Source organism: Vulpes lagopus, chromosome 3 (assembly GCF_018345385.1).
Source record: "Vulpes lagopus strain Blue_001 chromosome 3, ASM1834538v1, whole genome shotgun sequence".
Lineage (NCBI taxonomy): Eukaryota > Metazoa > Chordata > Mammalia > Carnivora > Canidae > Vulpes > Vulpes lagopus.
This window is the reverse complement of record NC_054826.1, coordinates 122,545,617-122,568,114: the sequence shown is the minus strand read 5'-3', so window position 1 is coordinate 122,568,114 and position 22,498 is coordinate 122,545,617. Positions and strand designations below refer to the sequence as shown.

Sequence of the window (22,498 nt, the reverse complement as noted above, 5' to 3'; positions counted from 1 at the left end):
TGGCTCACATTCCCAGGGCCTGGAAGGATGAAGAAGAGATTCACCCAGGGCTGTTGACAAGAATTTATTCTCCCACAGTTCTGGTAAGAAAACTGGTCAGCCACGTGCAAAAAGAATGAAACTGGACCACTTTCTTACACCTCACGCAAAAATAAATTCAGAATGGATTAAAGACCTAAGTGTGAGACCTGAAATCATAAAAATCCTGGAAGAGAACGCAGGCAGTTAACTTCAACATCCGCCCTAGCAACTTCTTTCTAGATGTGTCTCACTTATTTCTGCAAGGGAAGCAAAAGCAAAAAGAAACTAGTGGGACTTGATCAAAACAAAAAGCTTCTACACAGCAAATGGAACAATCAACAAATCTAAAAGGCAGCCTACAGAATGGAAGAACATATTTGCAAATGATATAGCTGAGAAGGGGTTAGGATCCAAAATAGATAACGAACTTGTAAAACTCAGCACCCAAAAACCAAATAATCCAAGTCAAAAAAATGGGCAGAGGACACGAACAGACATTTTTCCAAAGAGGACATACAGATGGCCAACAGACACACGACAAGATGCTCGGGGTGATGACTTGGCATCAGGGACACGCAAATCAAAACCACAATGAGATATCACCTCACACCTGTCAGAATGGATAAAATCGGGCAGCCCGGGTGGCTCAGCAGTTTAGCGCCACCTTCGGCCCAGGGCATGATCCTGGAGACCCGGGATTGAACCTGTCGGGCTCCCTGCATGGAGCCTGCTTCTCCCTCTGCCTGTGTCTCTGCCTCTCTCTCTCTCTCTCTCTCTCTGTGTCTCTCAAAAATAAATAAAATCTTTTTTAAAAAATGGATAAAATCAACAATACAAAAACCAACAGGTGTTGGCGAGGACATGGAGAAAAAGGGACCCTCGTGCATGGCTGGTGGGAACACAAACTGGTGCAGCCACTGTGGAAAACAGTGCAGAGGGTCCTCAAAAAATTAAACAGAACTCCCCTATCATCCAGCAAGAGCACTCCTGGGTATTTACCCAAGGAATACAAGAATACTCCTTCAAAGGGATACACACACACACACACACACACACACACACACACCTGCTTCTAGCAGCATTATTTGCAACAGCCAAGATCCGGAAGCAGCCCAAGGGTCCATCGACTGATGAATGGGTAGAGATGTGGCACAGACACAAAGTGGAATATCACGCAGCCAGAGAAAAGAATGAAATCTTGCCATTTGCAATGACACGGATGGAGCTACAGAGTGTGATGCCGAGTGAAATTAAGTCAGAGAAAGATAAATACCCTATGATCTCACTCATGGGCAGCATTTCAGAAACAAAACACACAAGTGAAGGAAAAGCAGAGAGAGACAACCCCAGAAACAGACTGTTAACGATAGATAACAAACCGATGGCTACCAGAGGGGAGGTGGGGGGAGGAGGAGGATGAGAGAGTACACTTACCATGACAAGAAAATAAAAATAAATTTTTAAAAAATAAAAATTAAAGCTTCTCCCCCCCAAAATAAATCACGTCTAAGTATAAATTTTAAAAAAATAAAAATTAAAGCTTCTCCTCCCCCCAAAATAAATCACGTGCAAGTACAGTTGCCATTTCCTGGGTGCTCGCAGCATGCCAAGGATGATGCTAACTGCTTTCCCAGCACTATTGTGTTTCCCCTTTCCGAATCAGAGAAGCCCAGCATGGGTTGCACATGTGAACCAGCAGCTTTTTCTCTCCCCAACGCATTCAAAACCTAGTGGGGGAGACGGGTAAACAGGTCTTGACAACCAGAGTCACAGGTGCTCTGATGGAGAGAGCTGGAGGAGGGGGAATCCAGGAAGGCTTCCTGGAAGAGGTGACCCCAAAGTGGCCTAGCCCCTGCCCCATAGTCTACAGTAGGATCCTCGTGGCCCGACATGCAGGTCAGTCTGTGCCAGGCCTTGTGAATAGCGAAAGGCACAAAGTACTAGGGACCCAGGTCCCAGGGCTGCAGGTCAACGGAGGGTACCCGGCCCCGCCCCCCGCGCGGCTCCGGCAGGTGGGCGTGGCCACGGCGCGGCGGCGGCGGGGGCGTGGCCGCGGCGGAGGGGGTGTGGCCGCGCCTGCGCAGACCGCCTACAATGGCCGCCGCCTGAGCCCGGCGGGGAGAGGCCTCGGCTGGACTCCCTCCTGCAGCCCGCGGCGGGTAAGCTCCCGGGACAGGCAGCGGGATGGGGACGGTGGAGGGAGCCTCCTGGCCGCGGCCTGGCCCTGACGCCAGCCCCCACTCGGCCTCGCTGTCCCCTGCCGACCCGGGCCGGTGGGAGACGGGGCCGCGCCGCCTTGCAGGTTTCCGTCGGGGGGTCCAGGCCGCCCCCGGGTCGCGGACCAAGACGGGAGGGCGAGGCCGGAGAGGGACTGCCCTGTGGGCGGCACTGAGGGAGGCGGCGAGACGGGAAGGGGTCCCTGCAGCCCCCGACTCCGGGCGCCGAGTCTGCGCAGGGCTCCCGCGCCCCGGGCCGCCGTCCCTCCGGCGCCCCGACCTCCCCTCGCACCTGCCCGGCCGCAGCCCGTTCCCCGCGGCAGCCCCGCCCCGCGGCAGCACCTGCCCCGCCTTAGCCCCGCCCCGCAGCAGCACCTGCCGGGCGTTAGCTCCCGCCCCGCGGCAGCACCCGCCCCGCCTTAGCCCCGCCCCGCGGCAGCACCCGCCCCGCCTTAGCCCCGCCCCGCGGCAGTACCTGCCCCGTGTTAGCCCCCGCCCCGCGTCAGCCCGTTCCCCGCGGCAGCCCCGCCCCGCGGCAGTACCTGCCCCGCGGCAGCTCCTCCCCGCCTTAGCCCCGCCCCGCGGCAGCACCTGCCCTGCCTTAGCCCCCGCCCCGCTCTAGCACCTGCGCAGTGTCAGCCCCCACCGCGTCTGCACCCGCCCCGCCTTAGCCCCGCCCCGCGGCAGCCCCGCCCCGCGGCAGCACCTGCCCTGCCTTAGCCCCCGCCCCGCTCTAGCACCTGCGCAGTGTCAGCCCCCCCCCGCGTCTGCACCTGCCCCGCCTTAGCCCCGCCCCGCGGCAGCACCTGGGCCGCGTCACCCCGTTCCCGCGGTAGCACCTGCGCCGCTCTAGCACCTGCCCCGCCTTAGCCCCCCCCCCCCCGTCCCGCGTCAGCCCCGCCCCGCGGCAGCACCTGCCCCGCCTTAGCCCCGCCCCGTGTTAGCCCCGCCCCGCGTTAGCCCGTCGCAGAAGTGCGCTCAGGGCCCCGTTGGTGAATGCTTGAGTTGACTGACACCTGGCAAAGGGAAAGCCTGGGAGGCCGGGAGGTCTTCTAATCCACAAATAGGAGACCCTGACTGGGGGGCCCGAGGGGAAAAAGGATGAGCCTGGCCCCCGACACCCTTGGAGAGGCGAGCTGCTGCGGGATGAGCCTCAGCCCCAGGGAGGCCCATCTGCAGGCTGGGTGTCCATTCCCCCCCTCTCCAGGGAGGCGCCCGGACTGAAGCCATCCAACTGTAGCATTCCCAGAGACTCTGAGTCAGCTGTTCCTAAGTAGAAACACTGGCTCTTGCCTTTTTCCATCCTCCAGCACACTCTCCAATAGTAATTACTTTTTTTTTTTAATTTTTGTTTATTCATGAGAGACACAGAGAAAGGCAGAGACACAAGCAGAGGGAGATGCAGGCTCCACGCAGGGAGCCAGATGTGGGACTCGATCCCGGGACTCCAGGATCGTGCCCTGGGCCAAAGGCAGGAGCCCAACCCCTAAGCCACCCAGGCATCCCTAGTAATTACTATTGCTGCAACGATTGACACTTAGTGTCGTTACTTGTTGGCGGTTTAACTCTGTCCTGAACCCTAAAACCGATGGTCTCATTTAATCTTCACACAGGCGGGGGGCGGGGGGGGGCAGGTAGGTACAAGACACTACTATTCCCAGATAACTGGTCCTAGGAGAAGCCCTCTAAAGGGATCCCACTTCCTGGTTCTCAGTCGTAAGGTACATTTCCGGGAAGCCCGGGTAGTTTGAGTTTTAAAACTAAAAATTCAACCAGAAATGAAGAATTTGAGTTTGATTTTTTTTTTTGTCTATGTTTAAGAAGAGTTAGTGTCGAATTATAATATTATGCTCCTTCGTAGGATGTGATTTTTCCAACGAAATTGCACTATAGCAAGGAACAGCAAGTGTCCTTTGGTTGTGTTTCACTTTCAGAGCGTCGTCACAGAGGATCTTTTTTTTCTTCTTCTTCTTCCAAAACTGTATGTGGAAGTCTTCAGGATATCTTTCAGCCCTGGGAGAGCCACATCTACCTTAAGACATTTATTCCTGTCTTTGGATCCAGCCTAACTGTTCCAGACCACATTGGTTGAGGGCTTTTGCCTGAGGAAGGAGCATTTCTCCTCCATCACTTTCACTGGCGCTGTGAAATCCTACATCATTTTACTAGATTCACAGCAGCACTTCTCAACCCACTTACTTTGTGCCAGCTTCTGGTGTCAAGTGAGAAAGCCAATATGGAGGCTGATTTAACAAGGGATCAGCACAAAAAATTTCCACAAAAATTTTTTGTCGGGGGACACCTTTGGCTTCCCCATGGCACATCCTTAAAGGTAGGAACTCTAATTAGGTGCACTCAGACTGTGAGGACAGCCCAGGTTATCGTAATCCCACTTTCCAATTGAAGAAATACAGGCCCCAGAGGTTTCGTGCCATGCCTAGGACACACGGCTTGTGCATGCACCTACCCAGGTAGGAAGAGCTCCTGTAGAAAGGGTCAGGGGTTAGCAGCAGGTTTGGGCCAAACGCGCCTGAAACCAGCCCAAGACAAGGAGTTAACAACTGCTGTGGGGCCACAGACTGCTCAGTTCTTTATGCCCTGGGCACCCTGCAAGGTGAGAATATAGCCTAGAGGTGAAGAAACAGGTCCAGAGAGGTGAAGTGATGTCCCCCAGGTCACATGGCGACGATTCAGAGACGGGTTTACACCCACTCCGCCAGCATCCCAGCCCATGGCTGCGTGTCGCTGCCGTGCAGTGAGGCAGACGTTTGGTTGCAAAGGGAGCCTTCCTGTTTTGACCCCTTTGCCTCAGAGGTAGTTTCCGCAGCCGTTGTTGGCTGTGTCACCTGCATAATCTCTCACATCTGTACCTCACCGGTACAGTGATTCCCTTGGCTGCTTTATCTTCGAATCTCTGCTCGGTGGCTCACTCTCTTTCTAATTTAAAAAGAATACTTTAGGGGCACCTGGGTGGCTAAGTCGGTTGGGTGTCTGCGTTCAGCTTGGGTCATGGTTCCAGGGTCCCGGGATCAAGCTCCATGTCAGGCTCCCTGCTTGGCATGGAGTCTACTTCTCCTTCTCCCTCTGCTGCTCCCCCTGCTTGTGCTCGCTCACTCTCCCCCCCCCCCGTCAAATAAATAAGTAAAATCTTATTTAAAAAAAAAAAAAGAATACTTTAGAGTAACAAGGGTATTTGGGCAGTTGAAGTCAACTTCTAGAATTAAAAAAAAAAAAAAAAAACCTAAAGGAGAAATAACTAAATGCAAAGCGCAAATTGTGATTGAATACTGTTTTAGGAAAAGCCAGCTATAAAAGCATGAGAAATGGAGAAAGTTGGCTATGGACCGGGTTGGGGTTTTAAATGGTACAAAGAAATCTTAGGTTATCTTAGATCTGCTACTGATCTTGTGGTTATATGACAGCATGTCTTAAGAGAAAGACAGTATGGGGCACCTGGGCTCAGTCGGTTTAGCGTCTGCCTCCGGCTCAGGTCATGATCTGGGAGTTCCAGGATGGAGTCCTGCATCGGGCTCCCTGCTCGGTAGGAGTCTGCTTCTCTCTCTGCCCCTCACCCCACTCATGCTCTCTCTCTCATTCTCTCTGTGTCTCTCAAATAAATAAACAAAATATTTAAAAAGTGAGAGAGAAACTGTAGAGAAATTTAGAGATAAAATGTGGTGTCTAGAATTTCCTTTTGGTTCAAGGGAGCAAAAACCCAGGTAGACAGATCAATTGACTCCATATGACAAGGTGTTGATGACCACTGGATCTAAGCAGTGTTTATATAACAGTTTATTATGTTATGCCCTCAACTTTCTTGTCTCTTTGAAAATTGTCAAATGCAAAAAGTAGGAAAAAATTAAAAGTGAAGGAAAACTTTATCAGTATAAATGGAAATTTGGATCCTTTACCATAAATAAAAGACTCCTGTGAAACTGAACACACTGTAAACAGAATAACACAATTCTAGGTGGATTATTTTCCCTTGCAAAGCCTCCGAGACTTTCTCCTTTAGGAATAATTGAGAGAATCAGAAAAGGGAAGCATCTTCCCCCAGAGAAAGTTATTTACTACCGGGTTGGGGAGTATTTACACTGCTCCCCTTTGGGACCTGCTGTCCTGAGGACTTGATCTTGCCTTCCAGGTGCTGCTGTCCCATGATTAACGTGGAGCCCGGCCATGGTAGCTGGCCCCTACCCCAGCCATGGACGAGGTCACGTTCAGAAGTGACACTGTGCTCTCAGATGTCCACCTCTACACCCCAAACCACAGGCACCTCATGGTGCGGCTGAATGGCATGGGGCAGCCTGGTAAGGTCCTGCAAGTGTGTAGAGGGGCCCAGCACCCTGTGGATCTGTTTTGTTTTCTACTTTCTCATACTCTTCTTTGGGGGGAAAAGATTAGCAAGTTTACATTGTTCAGCGGCTACTCTTGTTGGATTGAGTAAACACCTGTGCTTTCCTGAGCACCTACTCTGTGCAGGGTGCAGGGAAGTGGGTGGCAGTGGTGGGCAGGACCTGCTCGGAGTGAGAAGGGAACAAGCCAAGCCCTGCCCTTGGGGAGCCTGTTGCCCAGTTTGGGCTCCTCTTGCCCCACCCCAATTCAGGCCCCTCTGTCACTTGGCTGGATGCCTCCAGCTCCTCCCACCAGGGCTCCCTGGCTCTGCTCTGCACACCTTACCCCTACTCATCTCCCCAGCATCCAAGGGGATCTTTTAGAAATGTGACTCACATCAGCACCCTGATTGAGACCCTCCGGTGTCTCCCTCTTGCTATTAGAATAAAATTGGACTCTTCACCCTGGCCTGTGAGCCCAGGCTGACCCAGTGTGTTCACACTTGCTTTTCTGTGCTCTGTTCTGTTCCTCACACACTGCATGCACTTCTTCCCTTCCAGCCCTGACTCCACATGTCTCCTCACACAGGCCCCCCCCCCCGGCCACCCTCCCCAGCTTTGACACCCTGTTTCCACTTGTTGTGATGTGATTAATACTCCTCTTTTCCTCATGTCCCAGTCTGGGCCCTGAATTCAGGAGCCTGAGATTCATGGATGGATCATAGCCCAGCCTGGGTCAGATAGCCAGGGGAGAGGGGGACTGCAGCCCAGGTCTATCGCCTCGATCCCTTGCACCCCCACCTCCAGCCCACCTGTCTGGAACACATACTTGTCCCAGTAACTTTCCAGCCACAGATGGGGGAGGCGGCATGGTGTCCTTGTCCTGTCCTCTGGGCTGGGTCTATGTCTTACCTTGGCCGTGTCAGAAGCCGTGTGGCCTCGTCAGCTCCTTTCATCCCCCCAAGCCTCTGTGTCCACGTTCATAGGGTGGAGCTGGCACCACTGTCTTCATAGCGCAGGAAGGGTTAGGGTGATGGAGGCCGAGCACTTTCTCTATAGATGCTTGTCAAATGCTAGCTGCTCTCGGTGAGTGGCCCCAGCTTCTCGGCTGAGTCAAACGGGCTTTTTCTGTGGGCATTACTATGCCTGGCCTTTAGAACTCTGTCCCGGTGGAGATCCGGATTTTCTGCAGGGAGGAGACAGCCCGGAGATATCGTGTTCGTCTTGCCTTTCAGTTTTCCTGTCCCAGTTCAAGCTTCTGTGGAACCGAGACTCTCAGACAGACTCAGGGGCAGAGGGCGGCAGTCATGGCACGGTTCCCGCCGAGGACACGCCCCCACATGGGTCAGGCAGTGCCAAGACCCCTCTGGGGAGTGGCTGCAGGATTGACACTGGCCAGGAGGGTGTGGGAGCTCAGCTGGACGAGGACGGGGATTTGGACGTCAAGAGGAGACCCCGGGCTGCTACAGACCCCGAACCAGCAGGGCTTCCAAGAGACAAGGTACATCCCACGATTCTAACGCAGGAGGAAGATGACCCCCTGGCAGACGAAGCACAAGAGAGCAGCCCCCACGATATCATCAGAATAGGTAAGTAAGTATAGGCAGGCTGTGTTCTAGGCCATTCCATTGGGGTTGGTGCGGAACTCACTCCAGAACCCTACTCTGTGTCTTTCATGGATTACCTCTCTTCCTCACGGCCTTTCCAGGGATGAGCGTCCCCATTTCAGAGGCAGGAGCTGCAGCTCAGAGAGGTTGAGGAACATGCCCCAGGTCACGCAGCCAGTCAGTGGCAGAGTGGCGATTTGCACCCGGGTTTGCCTGACACCGCAGCCTATGTTTGTATGTCACGTGATCAGACCATTGGAACGTTCTGTCCTGGGGCGGGGAGGTGGAGGGGGCATGATGACTCTTTTCACTCTCAGCCTTCACTTGATTAGCTTCGCTGAGCAGGGAATGGCAGACTTGGGTATTCTATACCGAGGGCTTGGCCTCTGGTGTGTGTGTGTGTTCGGCGTCCTGGGAATTTACCTTCCTGACCTTCCTGCAGGCTAAGAACAAAGTCCCACAGCAGAGGGCCAGGGTATGGCCAGGTTCCTGGCCTGTCCATATCACAGACCTCGTGCTGAGGCCCTTCCTTCAGCATGCTGTCACTCCTGCCCGGCCTGAGGGAGCCGAGGGGCAATTAAATGCTCAAGCTCCAGGGATAACCCCGGTTGTACCATCCCCGCTGGAAGGTGTGATGTGAGGGACCAGATCTTGGACTCTGGCGCCCTGCAGAGCTGTCCTTCGACCCACTCCACCCCTCAGGAGCCAGGTGACCTTTGACCCACAGAGCCTGTCCTGTGTTTGCACCCATAAACTGGGGTACAGAATACTGCCCTCTGGCCATCATTCGGTAAATAACGCCCAGTATGTGCCTGTACCAGGCCTGGTACAGAGCCGACCCCAAGCAGATGTCTGTTGGTCAGACATCTGACCAACCGTTTTCCTCTGACCCCACAGACCAGGCCATTGTTTGCAGGTTATGGACCCATCTAAGGAGCCGATTAAAAAACACCCAGAGGGGAGGGGCGCCTGGGTGGCTCAGCCGATTGAGTGTCTGACCCTGGATCTCAGCTCAGGTCTTGGGTGGGTTCAAGCCCCATGTTAGGCATGGAGTCTGCTGTAAGAAAACAAAACCCAGAGGGGAGGAAGATGTTTTTTTCCAGATCATTTGAGAGAATTGTCAAAAACCCTATAAAGGTTTTCCATGGACCTTCTAGGAATCCATAGATCCAAGGTTCAAAATAAATTATGATCATTTCCTGGAGAAAAGAAAGAAACTGAGACCCAAACAGAAGAGAAAGAGGCAGGGCCGGAACTCAGATTCTGAGTCCTATGCCTCTTCCCTTGACTCAGTGAATTGGGTAAGTCCCTTAATCACTCAGGACTCAGTTTCCTTGTCTATAAAATAGGTATAACTACTTCCAGTTATAAAGAACAAAGAGATGGCTCCCATAGAGCTTTAGCACAGTGCCCGGCACATAGTAGCTATTCAGTCAGTGTGATCTGCTGTCAGCTTTAGTCCCTGGGGTCTGCTCTAAGTGAGGAGACAAGATACTGGCTGAGAGAGAGTGGGGTCCCTGCAGGTCCAAAGACCCTATCCTGATGGGAGCAGGGTACAGACCAGACTCTTAAACAATCTTCCTCACCCAGTTTGCTAAGCCTGGTCTCTCACAGGTATAACCTGAGGCTGGGAGGAGGCTCATCCAGGGGATGCGGCATGGTGGGGTGCAGAGACTGGGGAAGGGGCAGGCCGGGGCAGCCGACACTGAGGGTCTGGAGCAGGGCTGGAGAAGCAAGGACCCTGGGGAAGCCTCTTCACTGCCTGCTCTCTGCTGCAGGAGCCTTCACCACGACAGGCAGGTCCTCCCCACCCCCAGTGCTCCCTGGACACCCTTTCAGGTCCCACTCTACACCTGCCACTTCCCAGCTCTGCCCACAGGCCACCTGCACCACCTCCGTCAGCCTCATTTCCTCACCTGTGAGGTAATACTCAAGCCTGCTTCACTGGTGGTTTTGAGGATTAAATGACAGGTTATTCACAGAGCATTTGGCTTGGTGCTCAACTCAGAGAAAAAGTGCTTTCCCTATAACTTCTACAAATGCCTCAGCTTCAGTATCTTCATTTGTAAGTCGAAGCGGTGGTAGCTATTTCACAGGGCTGCTGTGACCCATCAGGTACAGCCTGCCTGGCCCCAGGCCTGGCTGGGGGACATCTCTCCACTAAGTGTTTAGTGAGTAAACTCTGTTGTTGGTGGACATGTTTTTATTCCACTTTCAAACCAGGTAGACAGGTACGTGTTGGGCTTTAGGAACCAGAAATCCGGGATCCCTGGGTGGCGCAGCGGTTTGGCGCCTGCCTTTGGCCCAGGGCGCGATCCTGGAGACCCGGGATCGAATCTCACATCGGGCTTCCGGTGCATGGAGCCTGCTTCTCCCTCTGCCTATGTCTCTGCCTCTCTCTCTCTCTGTATGACTATCATAAATAAATAATAAAAAAAAATTAAAAAAAAAAAAAAAAAAGGAACCAGAAATCCTGAAGGGAGTATATTGTACTAAAAGTGACCTCTTCCCAGCCACCAATATCCAGTCCAGCCAAGATGCTGGTGGACAATGCCTCAGTCATCTTCTATTTAAGGATCAGATTTTAAGTCTCCATGCAGGGCAGAAATCTTGGGTCAGATTTATCATGGAGAAGCCTGCAGAGCAGGGGCCCAGGTGCCCAGGAAGACTACACATGGCGGGTTTCTCCCCTCTAACCTGGGGACAGATAGCTACTGCTTCCGTTGAGCACCAGACAGACAGGTTTCCTTCTGTTCTGGACCCCACTCAGCTTTATTTTTAAAGATTTTATTTATTTATTCATAGACACAGAGAGAGAGGCAGAGACACAGGCAGAGGGAGAGGGAGAAGCAGGTTCCATGCAGGGAGCCCAATGTGGGACTCCATCCCGGGTCTCCAGGATCATACCCCAGGCTGCAGGCGGCACCAAACCGCTGCACCACGGGGGCTGCCCCCCACTCAGCTTTAAACAGGACTCTGTGAGATGCTGGTATTTGAGAGCTCAGGGGTCCAAAAACAAGGGCATGCAGGCTGCCCCCCTCTCCTCGTAGGGCAGACCCTCACAGACAGAGTGTGCACAGCACCACCCGTGCTCCTTCTGACCCTGCAGTTCTCCTCTGCCCTCGACCCCTTCTCCTATTTGTCACAAGCACGTGGTCTGATCTGGGCAACTCTGACAAGGACACGAAGCTACCCCACCGTGCGCATGTTGGGCATGTTTTAATTTGATAGCCATCGCCATCTTGCTTAAAAATACCAGGGCTAATTCTTATTTAACAGCAAGGATGTTTGCCACGTTCCTTTTTCTGTTTGGTCTCATATTTCTGTTCTCTCCCCTGCCCCCCACACCACCATCAGATTTTGTCTTAATATGTTTTGTGCTTGAGAATGCTTCTTACCATAGTTCACCTAAGAAAGGACATAAATTCCAGCTTACTTTGCTAACATCTGGTGTGGTTCTAAGCAGAAGAAATACTTGGAATGCACTGTGAGTCTTGTCAACATAGAGCCGACCCAGACAGCACAAATACGCTGGGACTATAGTGCCCAGTCACGGGACATAGTAGGGTGGAGGGCGGGGTGTGTGTGTTTGGCTGGATTGGGCCAGGACGTGCAGTGACCCTGGTCTTCGGGCTGTGGGGCAGAGCTTCCCTGTTATCCAGGCGAGCCTCCGTGCCTGGCCTGGGAGTGCTGCTCACCCACTGTACTCTCCCGACTGTTGCATGGCCCGTGTTCCTGCCTCCCTACAGAACGCCCAAGGCCAGCGCTCATCAGGCCATGTTTGCAGATGGCCATGTACCTCGTCTATCTTGTGTCCTATCTGTCCCCATTTTCATGGTGGCCCTTTCTCTTTTGGTTTCCATCCTGTCCAGAGCACACCATGGCCACCCCCCTGGAAGATGTTGGCAAGCAGGTGGGTAGGTCCTATCCACTTCCTGTGGCCCCAAAGGGTCTCCTCAGAGCCTCACGTCGGCTGTCATTCCTTGTCCATCTCGCCCCCAGGTGTGGCGGGGTGCCCTGCTCCTGGCAGACTACATCTTGTTCCAACGGGACCTCTTCCAAGGACGCACCGTGCTGGAGCTTGGGGCGGGCACGGGGCTGGCCAGCATCATCGCGGCCACCGTGGCACGTACCGTTTACTGTACAGGTAGGCTGCCATCCCAGGCTAAGGGGAGCAGTCCCTTCACAGGGCGTGTCCTGACTGTGTCAGAAAGTGAGGCGGACCAGCTGGAAATTGGGCCTTGGGTGTGGTTGATTTTGCCATCCCATTCCGCTGGTTCTCTCCTGTGTTGTTTTCTCAATAACAGCAGGATGGCCCAGCGCGCCCGCAGGTGCAGGAGCACTTACACGGAAGGAGACATCGCTGTCCTGCTGACACCACCTCTCACACCCCGTGAAAGCACGGGTGGCTCAGAAAACCAGGATGAATACTCCTCTTATAGGCTTGAAAACAGGCTTACATTTTCTTCCCAGTTATAGACATCGTGCCTACTTTTTTTTTTTTTTTAAGATTTTATTTATTTGAGAGAGAAAGAGTGAGAGAGAGCATGAGTGGGTGAGGAGAGGGAGAAGCAGGCTCCCGCTGAGCTGGGAGCCCAATGTGGGACTTGATCTCAGGACCCCACAATCATGACCTAAGCTGAAGGCAGTCGCTTAACTGAGACACCCAGGCGCCCCAAGAAATTGTGCCTGCTCTTAGTGGAAACTTGTAGGATGGGAAATCAAATTGACTCATACTTTTACAATCCCCAGATTTGTTCAGCAGTATGCAATTTATTCAGCGCCCACTCTATGCCAAACACAGTCCTAGATGCAAGAGATCCAGGAGTGAATAACAGAGTCGCTGTCCCCCAGGAACTTTAGAACCATTACTTTCACTGTTTGTGTACGGTTTTTAATCATTTTTCCTCTTTTTCTTTGAGTGTGTATACTCCCAAATAGTAGCTGAAATCAGATTGTGTATTCATTGCTGTATGTTGCCAAAAACGTGGAAAAACATTTCTTTGAGAGCGTTTTTCAGAGTCATCAGAAATTTTTTATAAGTATGACTTTTAATGACCAGGTACTATCTCATCTCTATGTTTAACCATTTTCCTGTGTTTGGGCATTTTTGGTTGTTCCCATGTGCTTTGGAGTTTTTGTTTTTCTTTTTGCAACATTGTCAGGTGCACCATTGTGCGATGATCCTCAGACTAGGTGTGAAGCAGGTGTGACCCTTTTTAAGCTTTTGATACATATTGCCAAGTGATTTCTTTCTCAGTTTTTTATTTTGAAACAGTACTAGGCACACATAGAAACTGCTAAAATGGTACAGAAAGTGCCATAGACCCCTCTTCTCCTCCCCTCAGTGATGGCATCTCATGTACCATAGTTCACTGATGAAACCAGCAATTTGATGCGGACACAGTGCTCCCAACTACACCCCACTGGCCCATGCGCTTTTTCAGCTTTTTCCCAAGGAGTGTACCAGTTCGTAAGAGGGTAGGATCTCATCAGGTAAGTGTCCCTGCACTTTAAAGCTTCAGTGTCTGCTAGGCAGAAAGGGGACATCTGCTGCTCTGGTTTGCACTTCCTTGATTCCTAGTTCCCATCCCCATGGCACACGTCTTTTGCTTCTGAGACAGGAAAGGGAAGCTAGGGATCACCTATGATGCCGGCACACTTTCCAGATACTCCGCATTAGCCACTGGCCAGGAGTGTACAGGGCAGGCCCCCGGTTCCACTTCATGTCAAGGTTCACATAAATTGTCAACAAGTACTTCCCAGAGTCATGTTATCATGCAACACCCAAGAGCTTTACCCTGTGCCTGGTGCCCAGCAGCAGCACAGAATCAAATTGTCTTATCTTTGAGAGGGAGGTTTCCTGGCACAAAGAAGGGAGCTTGGATCTAGATGGCACATTATTGTTAGCAAAGCCTTGCACGTGCTTCAGTGCCCACTCATAACTTCACAGTGACCCCGGGCAGTAGCCAGGGCACCTGTCCCCATCCATTGTCCAGATGAGCAGACTAAGTAAGAGTAAGGTCAGGTGGCTGGCCCCAGGTCATACACACAGCTGCTCACACTATGGGTGGGCAGGGCCCCCGTGGTTCAGACTGTTTTCCATGAAGCATAGGGAGGGGCCAGCAAAGGGATAATTTGGGGGCAGCTCCAGGGCTCTGGTCTCCCACTGCCACTTGGCCAGAGGTGCTCCTCTCTTGTATGTTTTATGTGTTAGAATCCCACAGAAGATCTGTTTGGACAAAAACTCCCATAAAGACTTACAAGCTACTGTCAGGCACACACCACCAATATTCTTTCCCCAGTGGCCCTGGGAAAGGAATAGGTGTGTCCCTTTGGTGAGCAGGGAACTCCCCGCCCCCAGTCAGGCTCTACAGGTTCCCTGGAATGGAGAGTCCTCAGGGGGTGGCAGGACGGGGTCGGGGCATCCACAGCTATAGTAGGCCAGCCAGATGTCACTTACACAACGTTCTGTACCTGCCACACATACATTCTCCTAAGTGAAAATCAGATTTTGGTAAAATGCCCAGACCCCGCACTTTATCAGGGATGCAGTATACAGAGTCTCGGCTCTGCTGAAATGAAGGGAAGCACCAGCTCATCAGAGCAGCAGTGGCTCAGGAGACACAGATGGCTGAGACAGCGAATCATGCTCCCAAGAACATGTCCCCAGCCTGCAGGAACCTGCTGTGTATCTCCATGAATCACATCCAGACACCACACCTGATTGACACACACTCAGAACTGGAGCTCTCACCACTTCCCTCTGGACTGCACAGAGTCCGTCCCCACCAGCACCATCATCTCTTAAGGGAAAGATCCTTAGAAAGGGCCTTAAGGTGAACATACTTAATTTTGGCTGTCAGCACATGGAGAAACTTAACTTTCCATTTTGCACCCTTCTGCCGTCAGGCTGTCGAACCTGGAGACGAGTGTGGTGATGGCTGGTGTTTCATGGCGTGCCCTTCTGTTATTTCAGATGTCGGCGCAGATCTCTTGGCCATGTGCCAGCGAAACATTGCCCTCAATGGCCACCTGACTGCTGCTGCAGGTGAGGCCCAGCGGCCCTTCTGCCTGGGTGAGAGGGGTCTGTGTTTGGCAGGTGGGACACTGAGAGCTGGGGTGTGCCCACTGCCCTGACACCCCCATGAATGGAGGGAGCACGGTCCTGGCTACACAGAGCTTTGTATCCGATGACTCTGTCCTCGAGCCATCCCCTCCTCCCCATGCCCACTATTGCATCCCGCTTCAGCTCTCCCTCCCAGACAGCACAGCGGCCCCCGCCCGATCTCTCAGCTCCTTGTCTGATCCAGCCAGGCTATCGTCCCTGTAGCATCTATAGTGACCTTTTGAAAATGTGAGCCAGACCCTCTACTCCCCACAGAAAATCTTCAGGGGTGCAGTCCAAACTCTCCCTCTGGCTCCCAAATCTCCTAGTCTGACCCCTGCCTGCTTTTCCTTTTCTCTTGACAGCCTTATTGTCCAGCCCTGTGTCCAGTGATCCGAGCACTCGTTTCACGTGCTCTTCCCTCTGCCCAGACCATTCCCCCACCCCCCATCTTCCTGATTGTTGGATTTCTGCACCACTCGCAGAAATGAGTTGATGTGATAGATGCCAGCAGCCGCTCCTCACCGGACTTCTGTCCAGAGCATCTCCAAGCAGCTTGGGGGACACCTTCCCACTCAGCTCAGGTCACTCCAGCCCACGGGCTTCAGACCCTTCAGAGGTCTCCAGTTGCAGTCTGAGTGGACTCCGAACTCCTCTGCCAGTCCCATAGCCTGTGGGGGCCTGGCCCTGCCATCTATCACCTCTGCCTCACAGGACCCCTTTGTTCCTGCCACTCCAGCCTGTCTGAGGGCTGCAAGGCCTCCTGTTGCTTCCTCATCCCGCCCAGACCTCCAGACCTCCAGACTAGGTCACGGGTCTCTACCAGAGCCTCATTTCATCTTGAACCATTGCATTTTGACGTTTGTGTAACTGGTTGATACGTATCTGGCAGCCCACTAGGCCACACGCTCCATGGAGCAGGGGTCTGTGTGTGTGACGCCCTGTCACATTTGCTGAATGCCTGTCAACAAGAGCTGGAGGGGAGGAGCACACAGGACTCAGCCGCTCTTGGAAGCCTCCCCTGACACCCCAGTCTGACAACAGAGCTCCTGTCTCCTGTGCCCCTGACACGTCCCCTCAACCACACCCTGACCACACTGCCTTGGTGCGTGCTGACCAGCTGCTGCTGGGCCCCAGAGACAGGGACACACCCCAGAAACCTCTGTACTCCCTGTGTTCTGTGCCAGACCTGATACCTGGCACTCAGAAATGCTGAAGGAAAGGAGGGATGTAGAGAGGACGTTGGTGGAGAGGTGGAGGGATTTTGGCACAGAATGGGAAGCGTCACCCTTTTCCCTGTTTTGAGTTCTGCTTGTTTTTGCTTTTGCAGGCAGTGTAGTTAAGGTCAAAGAACTGGACTGGCTCCAAGACAACCTGTGCACAGGTGCGTACCTCCCTGTCCCCCTGTCATACCTTGAGGCCGTCAGCCCTGTGTCCTGGGCTGAGCAGAGGGTCCTGGCTGGTGCCGCGGTCCCTCAGTACACAGCCACTCCACTCTCTTGGCTGATGGGTGACAGCTGCTGGCAGCCTCCACGTACTGTGTCACTCAGACTCACAGTGTCCCTGTACTGTAGGCCCAGTAGTCCCTGAGTTACAGGTGAGGCCTGACACTCTGGGTTAAACACCTGCCCAGGCCTGGGAGGCAGCCTCCCAACACAGCGCTGTGTCTTCTGTCCATGGCAAGGAGTCCTCCATGTGGCTTCAGGGCCGATTGAGGGGGAGAGTTTTCTGAATTTATTATTCACTGTTTTGGACCTGCATGCTCGCTCACTGTTTAGGACCTGCATGTTCACTCACTGTTTAGGACCTGCATGCTCACTCCTTGTATAAAAACTTCTTTTCCTGTCAGATGGCAGGCGAGAAAAAATCATGGCTCATTGACTATCCGTCATCTGCCACGCACTTAGCCCCGTAGGCCCTCTGACTCCCCAGCAGTCCTTGAGGGCAGCGTTACTACACCCATTCCGGTGCAGAATGAAACCCAGAGAGGTGAAGCACCTTTCTCAGGGCCACACACCAAGTTTGTGGGGGCAGCAGTGCCTGCCCCTCAGCGGCAGAGGCAGATCCCTGGTCCCACGTAGGCAGCTGTGGCTTGAGGCTGGGGCGCTAAGATTCAGACCTACCTGGCAATGCCCACCATTCCAAGCTACCCCCAGCTCTGTTTCCTCTCCTGGAGCTTCTTTATTCAGCCTCAGGGCTGGCCTGCAGAGAAAGGAACGTGCCTAAAATGGCCTTTCTTCTTTCACAGACCCGGAGGTCCCCTTCAGCTGGTCTCAGGAGGACGTCTCCGACCTGTACAGCCACACCACCATCCTGCTCGCGGCTGAAGGTAGGACCTCCTGGTTACAGCAGCGCCAGTATGGTGGGGCATCAGCACACTGAGCCCTCCCCTGAGCCCTCTCCAGTCTCCCAGGTGGCCCCTGCAACCCACTTGCAGTTTTCAGCCCGAGAGCTTTCCAGTCTGAGCGTGGCTGTCGCTGCATGTTCCTGGAGACCCAGTGCAGGGCCTGGGGGTCCTCCGAAGGACACATGCCCCTAATGGTTACATTTTCCCCTCGTGCCCGTTCTTTTCTCCACAGTGTTTTATGACGATGACCTCACCGACGCTCTGTTTAAAACACTCTCCCGCCTCGCTCACAAACTGAAAAACGCCTGCACAGCCATTCTGTCTGTGGAGAAGAGGTGAGCTCCGCACCCCCAAGAGCCAAACTCCCCCTCCTGGGTGTGTTCCATCAGCGTCGTCCTGTCACTCACTGAGCATGTGCCATGTGCCCTCCGTGCCGCCCCTCACACATGGCCTCCCGCCACCTGCCGGCCAGCCCTGTGCCTGGGTGCTGCCGTCCCACCCTCACTGGTGGAGAGAGGAGGGCTAAGGGGCAGCAGGGAACCTGGCACAGCTGCTCTGTGAGTGGATGAGCGCCCAGAGCCAGGACACTTGGCCACGGCACTGTCGAGGGCCTCTCTGAATGTCCCATCTGGACGCTGCCTGTATCCTCAGGGCCCCAGGCCTGTCTGTCTTCTTCTGATGCAGACAGAGCTCCCCCGGGACACGTGCACTTGAACATCCTGAAGCATTAGGGCTCCCATTGAGGGAGTGTCAGTTTTGTGGTAGACATAGTGCTACACCGTTTTCTCCAGTTCTTATGCTAGGGCACAGCTTTTCTGAAGGCACTTTGGAATAAGTAACAAAAGCCATAAAACTGGGGCACTTGGCTGGCTCAGGCAGTAGAGCATGTCACTCCTGATCTTGGGGTTGTGAGTTCAGCCCCACATTGGGTATAGAGATTACTTAAAATCTTAAAAAAAAAAAAAAAGTTATGAAACCGACGATACTCACCCAGCATCCAGCATCTCGAAATCCACCCCATTGGAAGCACTCATGTCTGTGTGTGCACCGTCCTGGTGTGGTCATCACAATGTTATTCATCCCGGTAATGTCAAGCAGCTTCTTCAAGGCACAGGTGACCAAGGGCAGCACACGGACCTCACTTGGATGCTGATTTTATAGACAAAGGGAAGCCTCGAGAAATCAGGAAATGTTGGGCCCTGACTGGATATTGGAATGTTAAAGAATTATCCTTGAATTTGTTTTAAGTGAAACAGAAGCAGAAAAGGGCTTATCTTTTCGGGATGCATGTGGCTGTACTTCTAGAGGAAACACCATAATGGCTGGCGTTAGCTTTTTAATAATCGGGTCTGGACGTGTGGGGCCACAGCGGCCCGGAGCTGGCAGTGGTTGATGCTGGGACAGTTCATCACACTGTTGGAAATCTCTTGTAGTGAGAGACCTTGGAAAGAAAAAGGGAAGAGGCAAAGAATTTGAATTTCAGGTCAAACCATGTTGCAGGTTCGGGTGTAGAAGTGGCCATGTGGCCAGGCTGGGAGGACCGGTCCCGAAGGACCCCACCCACCACCTCCCAGCACCCTTCTCCACTGCTGCTCTCAGGCCCTGCCCTTTGTTCATTCATCGTCTGCATGGTTGTGGGCACCCTCTGTGCAGATTCTGTGCCAGAGGAAGCTGGGGAGGCCAGCAGGCAGTGCTCTGCATCCACCTCCTGCTCTGCTTTGTAGCTCAGGGCAGGGCCTGTCTTTCAGGCAGTGGTATCTGCAGCACCCGACTTTGCCTTTCTGAGCCTTGGTGTCTGTGTCTGTAAAATGGAAGCGCCTACTGTGTCCCCTCCCAGGCTTTCTAGATTCAAGAAGGAAGTGCACCTAGTACTCAGTACACAGCTGCTCCGTGCAAACCCACTGGAGGGCAGTGAGGTCAGGGAGGCAGCAGGAGGGCAAGGCATGTGTGTCGGCTGCTTGTTTGCAGGCTGAACTTCACACTCAGACACCTGGACGTCACGTGCGAAGCCTATGACCACTTCCGCTCGTGGTTGCAGCGCCTGGAGAGGCTTGCAGATGGCCAGCTGCGCTTTGTGGTGGAGCCGGTGGAGGCCTCCTTCCCACAGCGCCTCATGTATGAGCGCATCCAGCAGCTGGTAGGTGCGGCCCCCTCTACACACGGGCCACTGTGGCTGTGCATGACACTGCTGACCCCAGGGTCCTCCAGATGTGGGCCCCACACCCTGGTGCTGTCGGGCAGAGGATCAGCTGGCAGCCAAAGGCTGTGGTGGGGTCTCCCCACTTAGGGGTCTTCCACCTTAGGGGTCACCATGTCTGCAGGTGGGCCTGCAGTTGTCACCTTGGACTTCACAGCACATTCTATCTCTCTGAGCGATTCAGGCCCCAGAGGAAGCAGGGCTGAGCCCAGGAGGTGGTTGGTGACCCAGGAAGTCAGGATGAGGGGCACTTGGTGGGGTTCTTGATGCAGAAGCTACAGTGCTAGAGGCCACATCTCCACTGTGGGAGGTACCCTGGCCTTGCAGACTGGGCAGGCTTGTCAGGTGACCAGTGGCCCTTCTGACTGGGCACAGGGGGCCATCAAACTAGGCCTCAGAGTAATCATCCTAGTAATGGTCCTCGGGCCAGGTCCCAGGCCAAGCTCCTCCCTCCCCTGCCTCAGTGGATGCCAGACAACGGGAAGTCACCCTGCCAGGCAACAGCAGAGCTGGGGCTTAATCTTACAGCCACGTCACTTCCTATTAGAATTTTTAAACCCAGCTCATGGGGAAAATCTGATAAATCAAAATTACCCTTGAAAATCCCTTATAGGGGGATCCCTAGGTGGCTCAGCGGTTTAGCACCTGCCTTTGGCCCAGACGTGGGACTCCCGGCATGGAGCCTGCTTCTCCCTCCTCCTGTGTCTCTGCCTCTCTCTCTCTCTCTCTCTCTCTCTCTCTGTCTATCGTGAATAAATAAATAAATAAATCTCTTTTTAAAAAGTCACTAAAAAATATAAAAAAAAAAAAGAAAGAAAGAAAATCCCTTATAATTACCAGGAGCTGCAAGTCCCAAGGTCTGGAATGCCTGGCTCCTGTTCCCTTTGCCTCTCAGCTGTGACCACCCCTTCCCTGGGTCTATGGAAACCAGTCCTAGATCTGAGGAGAGGGGAGGGCTGGTGTGGCCAAGGGCTGTCCCTCTCACGTTCCCCGTCATGTTCCCCAAACAAGCACAGCACTGAATTTGTGTGGTTGCCATGCATGAGGAGCAACCTTCTGTTCATGGCTATGCCGCCCCTGGACTGCCTCCCTGTAGATGGCAAACAGTCTACTCCTGCCAGCGAGGACTCAGGTTTCCACTAAGAACTTGGTGTGTTTTTGTACCTCCTCCACCTGCCGTGTCGAGAGGAGCAGCACATGGCCAGGAAAATCAGCTCCTTATAAAACGCAGAAGTCACAGGAAGTGACACCTAAGATCTCCCCAAATGGAAAAATTGTGATTCGCTGCCATTCTTCTGGTCCATTCTTTTTTTTTTTTAACATTTTTTTTTTTAATTTTTTTATTTATTTATGATAGTCACAGAGAGAGGGAGAGAGAGAGGCAGAGACATAGGCAGAGGGAGAAGCAGGCTCCATGCACTGGGAGCCTGATGTGGGATTCGATCCCGGGTCTCCAGGATCGCGCCCTGGGCCAAAGGCAGGCGCTAAACCGCTGCGCCACCCAGGGATCCATTTTTTTTAACATTTTTTTTTTTAATTTTTTTATTTATCTGGTCCATTCTTGATGCATCTTGGGTTGATGCCAGCTTTAACTCCCATAAATCCAGCTTCTCTCCCAGAGTGAGGCAGAAAGAACGGCCTAGAGCAGCAATCAGAAGCAGCTCCCCACTCCTGCGTGAGCTTGCATGCTGCCCATGGTTCACGTGTGGTTTGACTCTTCTCCTTTGCTAATTACTTCCCTCTGACATAGTGAGGTCTCCTTCGCAAACCTCGGGAATCTGCTTTCTCTGTTTGCTGCAGGAACTCTGGAAGATCTTTGTGGAACCGGTAATGTGACCCATCATCGCATCCACAGGCATGACTTCTCGACTGTTCTCAGAATACGTTTCTAATAAAATTGAAAGCTCACAAAGTAATGTGTTTGAGGTCGTATCATTTTAGAAATGGGGCAAATGTAGTGTATATGCCCCAGGACTGTCTTCTGGAGTCAGTTGCTACCTCCCAACAGCAGCCAGAGCATGTTCTTGCTCTCGGCTGGAATTCCAGTCCAGTTAGTTGCATGTTTTCTGTGCTGCATGTTCCAAGATACCTCAAGAACGGAGACCGTGTCCGGCAGGTGTTCTCAGCTTGATTCCACTAGAGTCGATTACTTCAAGCTCCCTGGCGGGCAGGGGATCCAGGGCCAGGCCAGTAGCATCTAGTGCTCCCTCGATTATCTGCTTGCAGACCTGTTTAACATCGTTGCCACAGTTACAGTAGGAACACTACACAGGATGCAATACAGGAGCCTCACTGCCTTCCACGGCTGTGTGTGCCCCGTCCCCATCCCTCGAGTGAGGGCCCGTTCAGAGGAGGTGGCAGGAGCCAGCAAAGAGGCTTTTCTTTTCTGTTTTAGCTCATAACCAAAACCGGGGTGAGCTTAGAACAGACACAGGAGGGGATCCCTGGGTGGCTCAGTGGTTTAGCACCAGCCTTTGGCCCAGGGTGTGATCCTGGAATCCCAGGATCGAGTCCCACATCAGGCTCCCTGCATGGAGCCTGCTTCTCCCTCTGCCTGTGTCTCTGCCTCTCTCTCTCTCTCTCTCTCTCTCTCTCTCTCTCTTGCTCATGAATAAATAAATAACATCTTTAAAAACACACACACAAGAGCAGCTCTTCCTGGTCCCGT

General features: G+C 53.1%; 1 protein-coding gene across 1 annotated transcript; it reads left to right on the top strand.

Annotated features, from left to right (window-relative positions):
* Positions 1-2,087: 2,087 nt before the first annotated feature.
* METTL22 (methyltransferase 22, Kin17 lysine) lies at positions 2,088-21,742 on the top strand. The gene is made up of 11 exons (XM_041750286.1): positions 2,088-2,180; positions 6,382-6,547; positions 7,807-8,160; positions 12,051-12,091; positions 12,181-12,325; positions 15,158-15,229; positions 16,617-16,670; positions 17,535-17,615; positions 17,866-17,968; positions 19,602-19,770; positions 21,631-21,742. The coding sequence occupies exons 2-11, from the start codon at positions 6,442-6,444 to the stop codon at positions 21,664-21,666; spliced, it is 1,161 nt and encodes a 386-aa protein (XP_041606220.1). The 5' UTR covers positions 2,088-2,180; positions 6,382-6,441; the 3' UTR covers positions 21,667-21,742.
* Positions 21,743-22,498: the final 756 nt, after the last annotated feature.

Coding starts and splice junctions, on each gene's coding strand:
- METTL22 (XM_041750286.1), top strand. CDS start 6,442: ATGGACGAGGTCACGTTCAGAAGTGACACTGTGCTCTCAGATGTCCAC. Junction 8,161..12,050: donor CCACGATATCATCAGAATAG/GTAAGTAAGTAT, acceptor CATCCTGTCCAG/AGCACACCATGGCCACCCCC. Junction 15,230..16,616: donor CCACCTGACTGCTGCTGCAG/GTGAGGCCCAGC, acceptor TTGCTTTTGCAG/GCAGTGTAGTTAAGGTCAAA.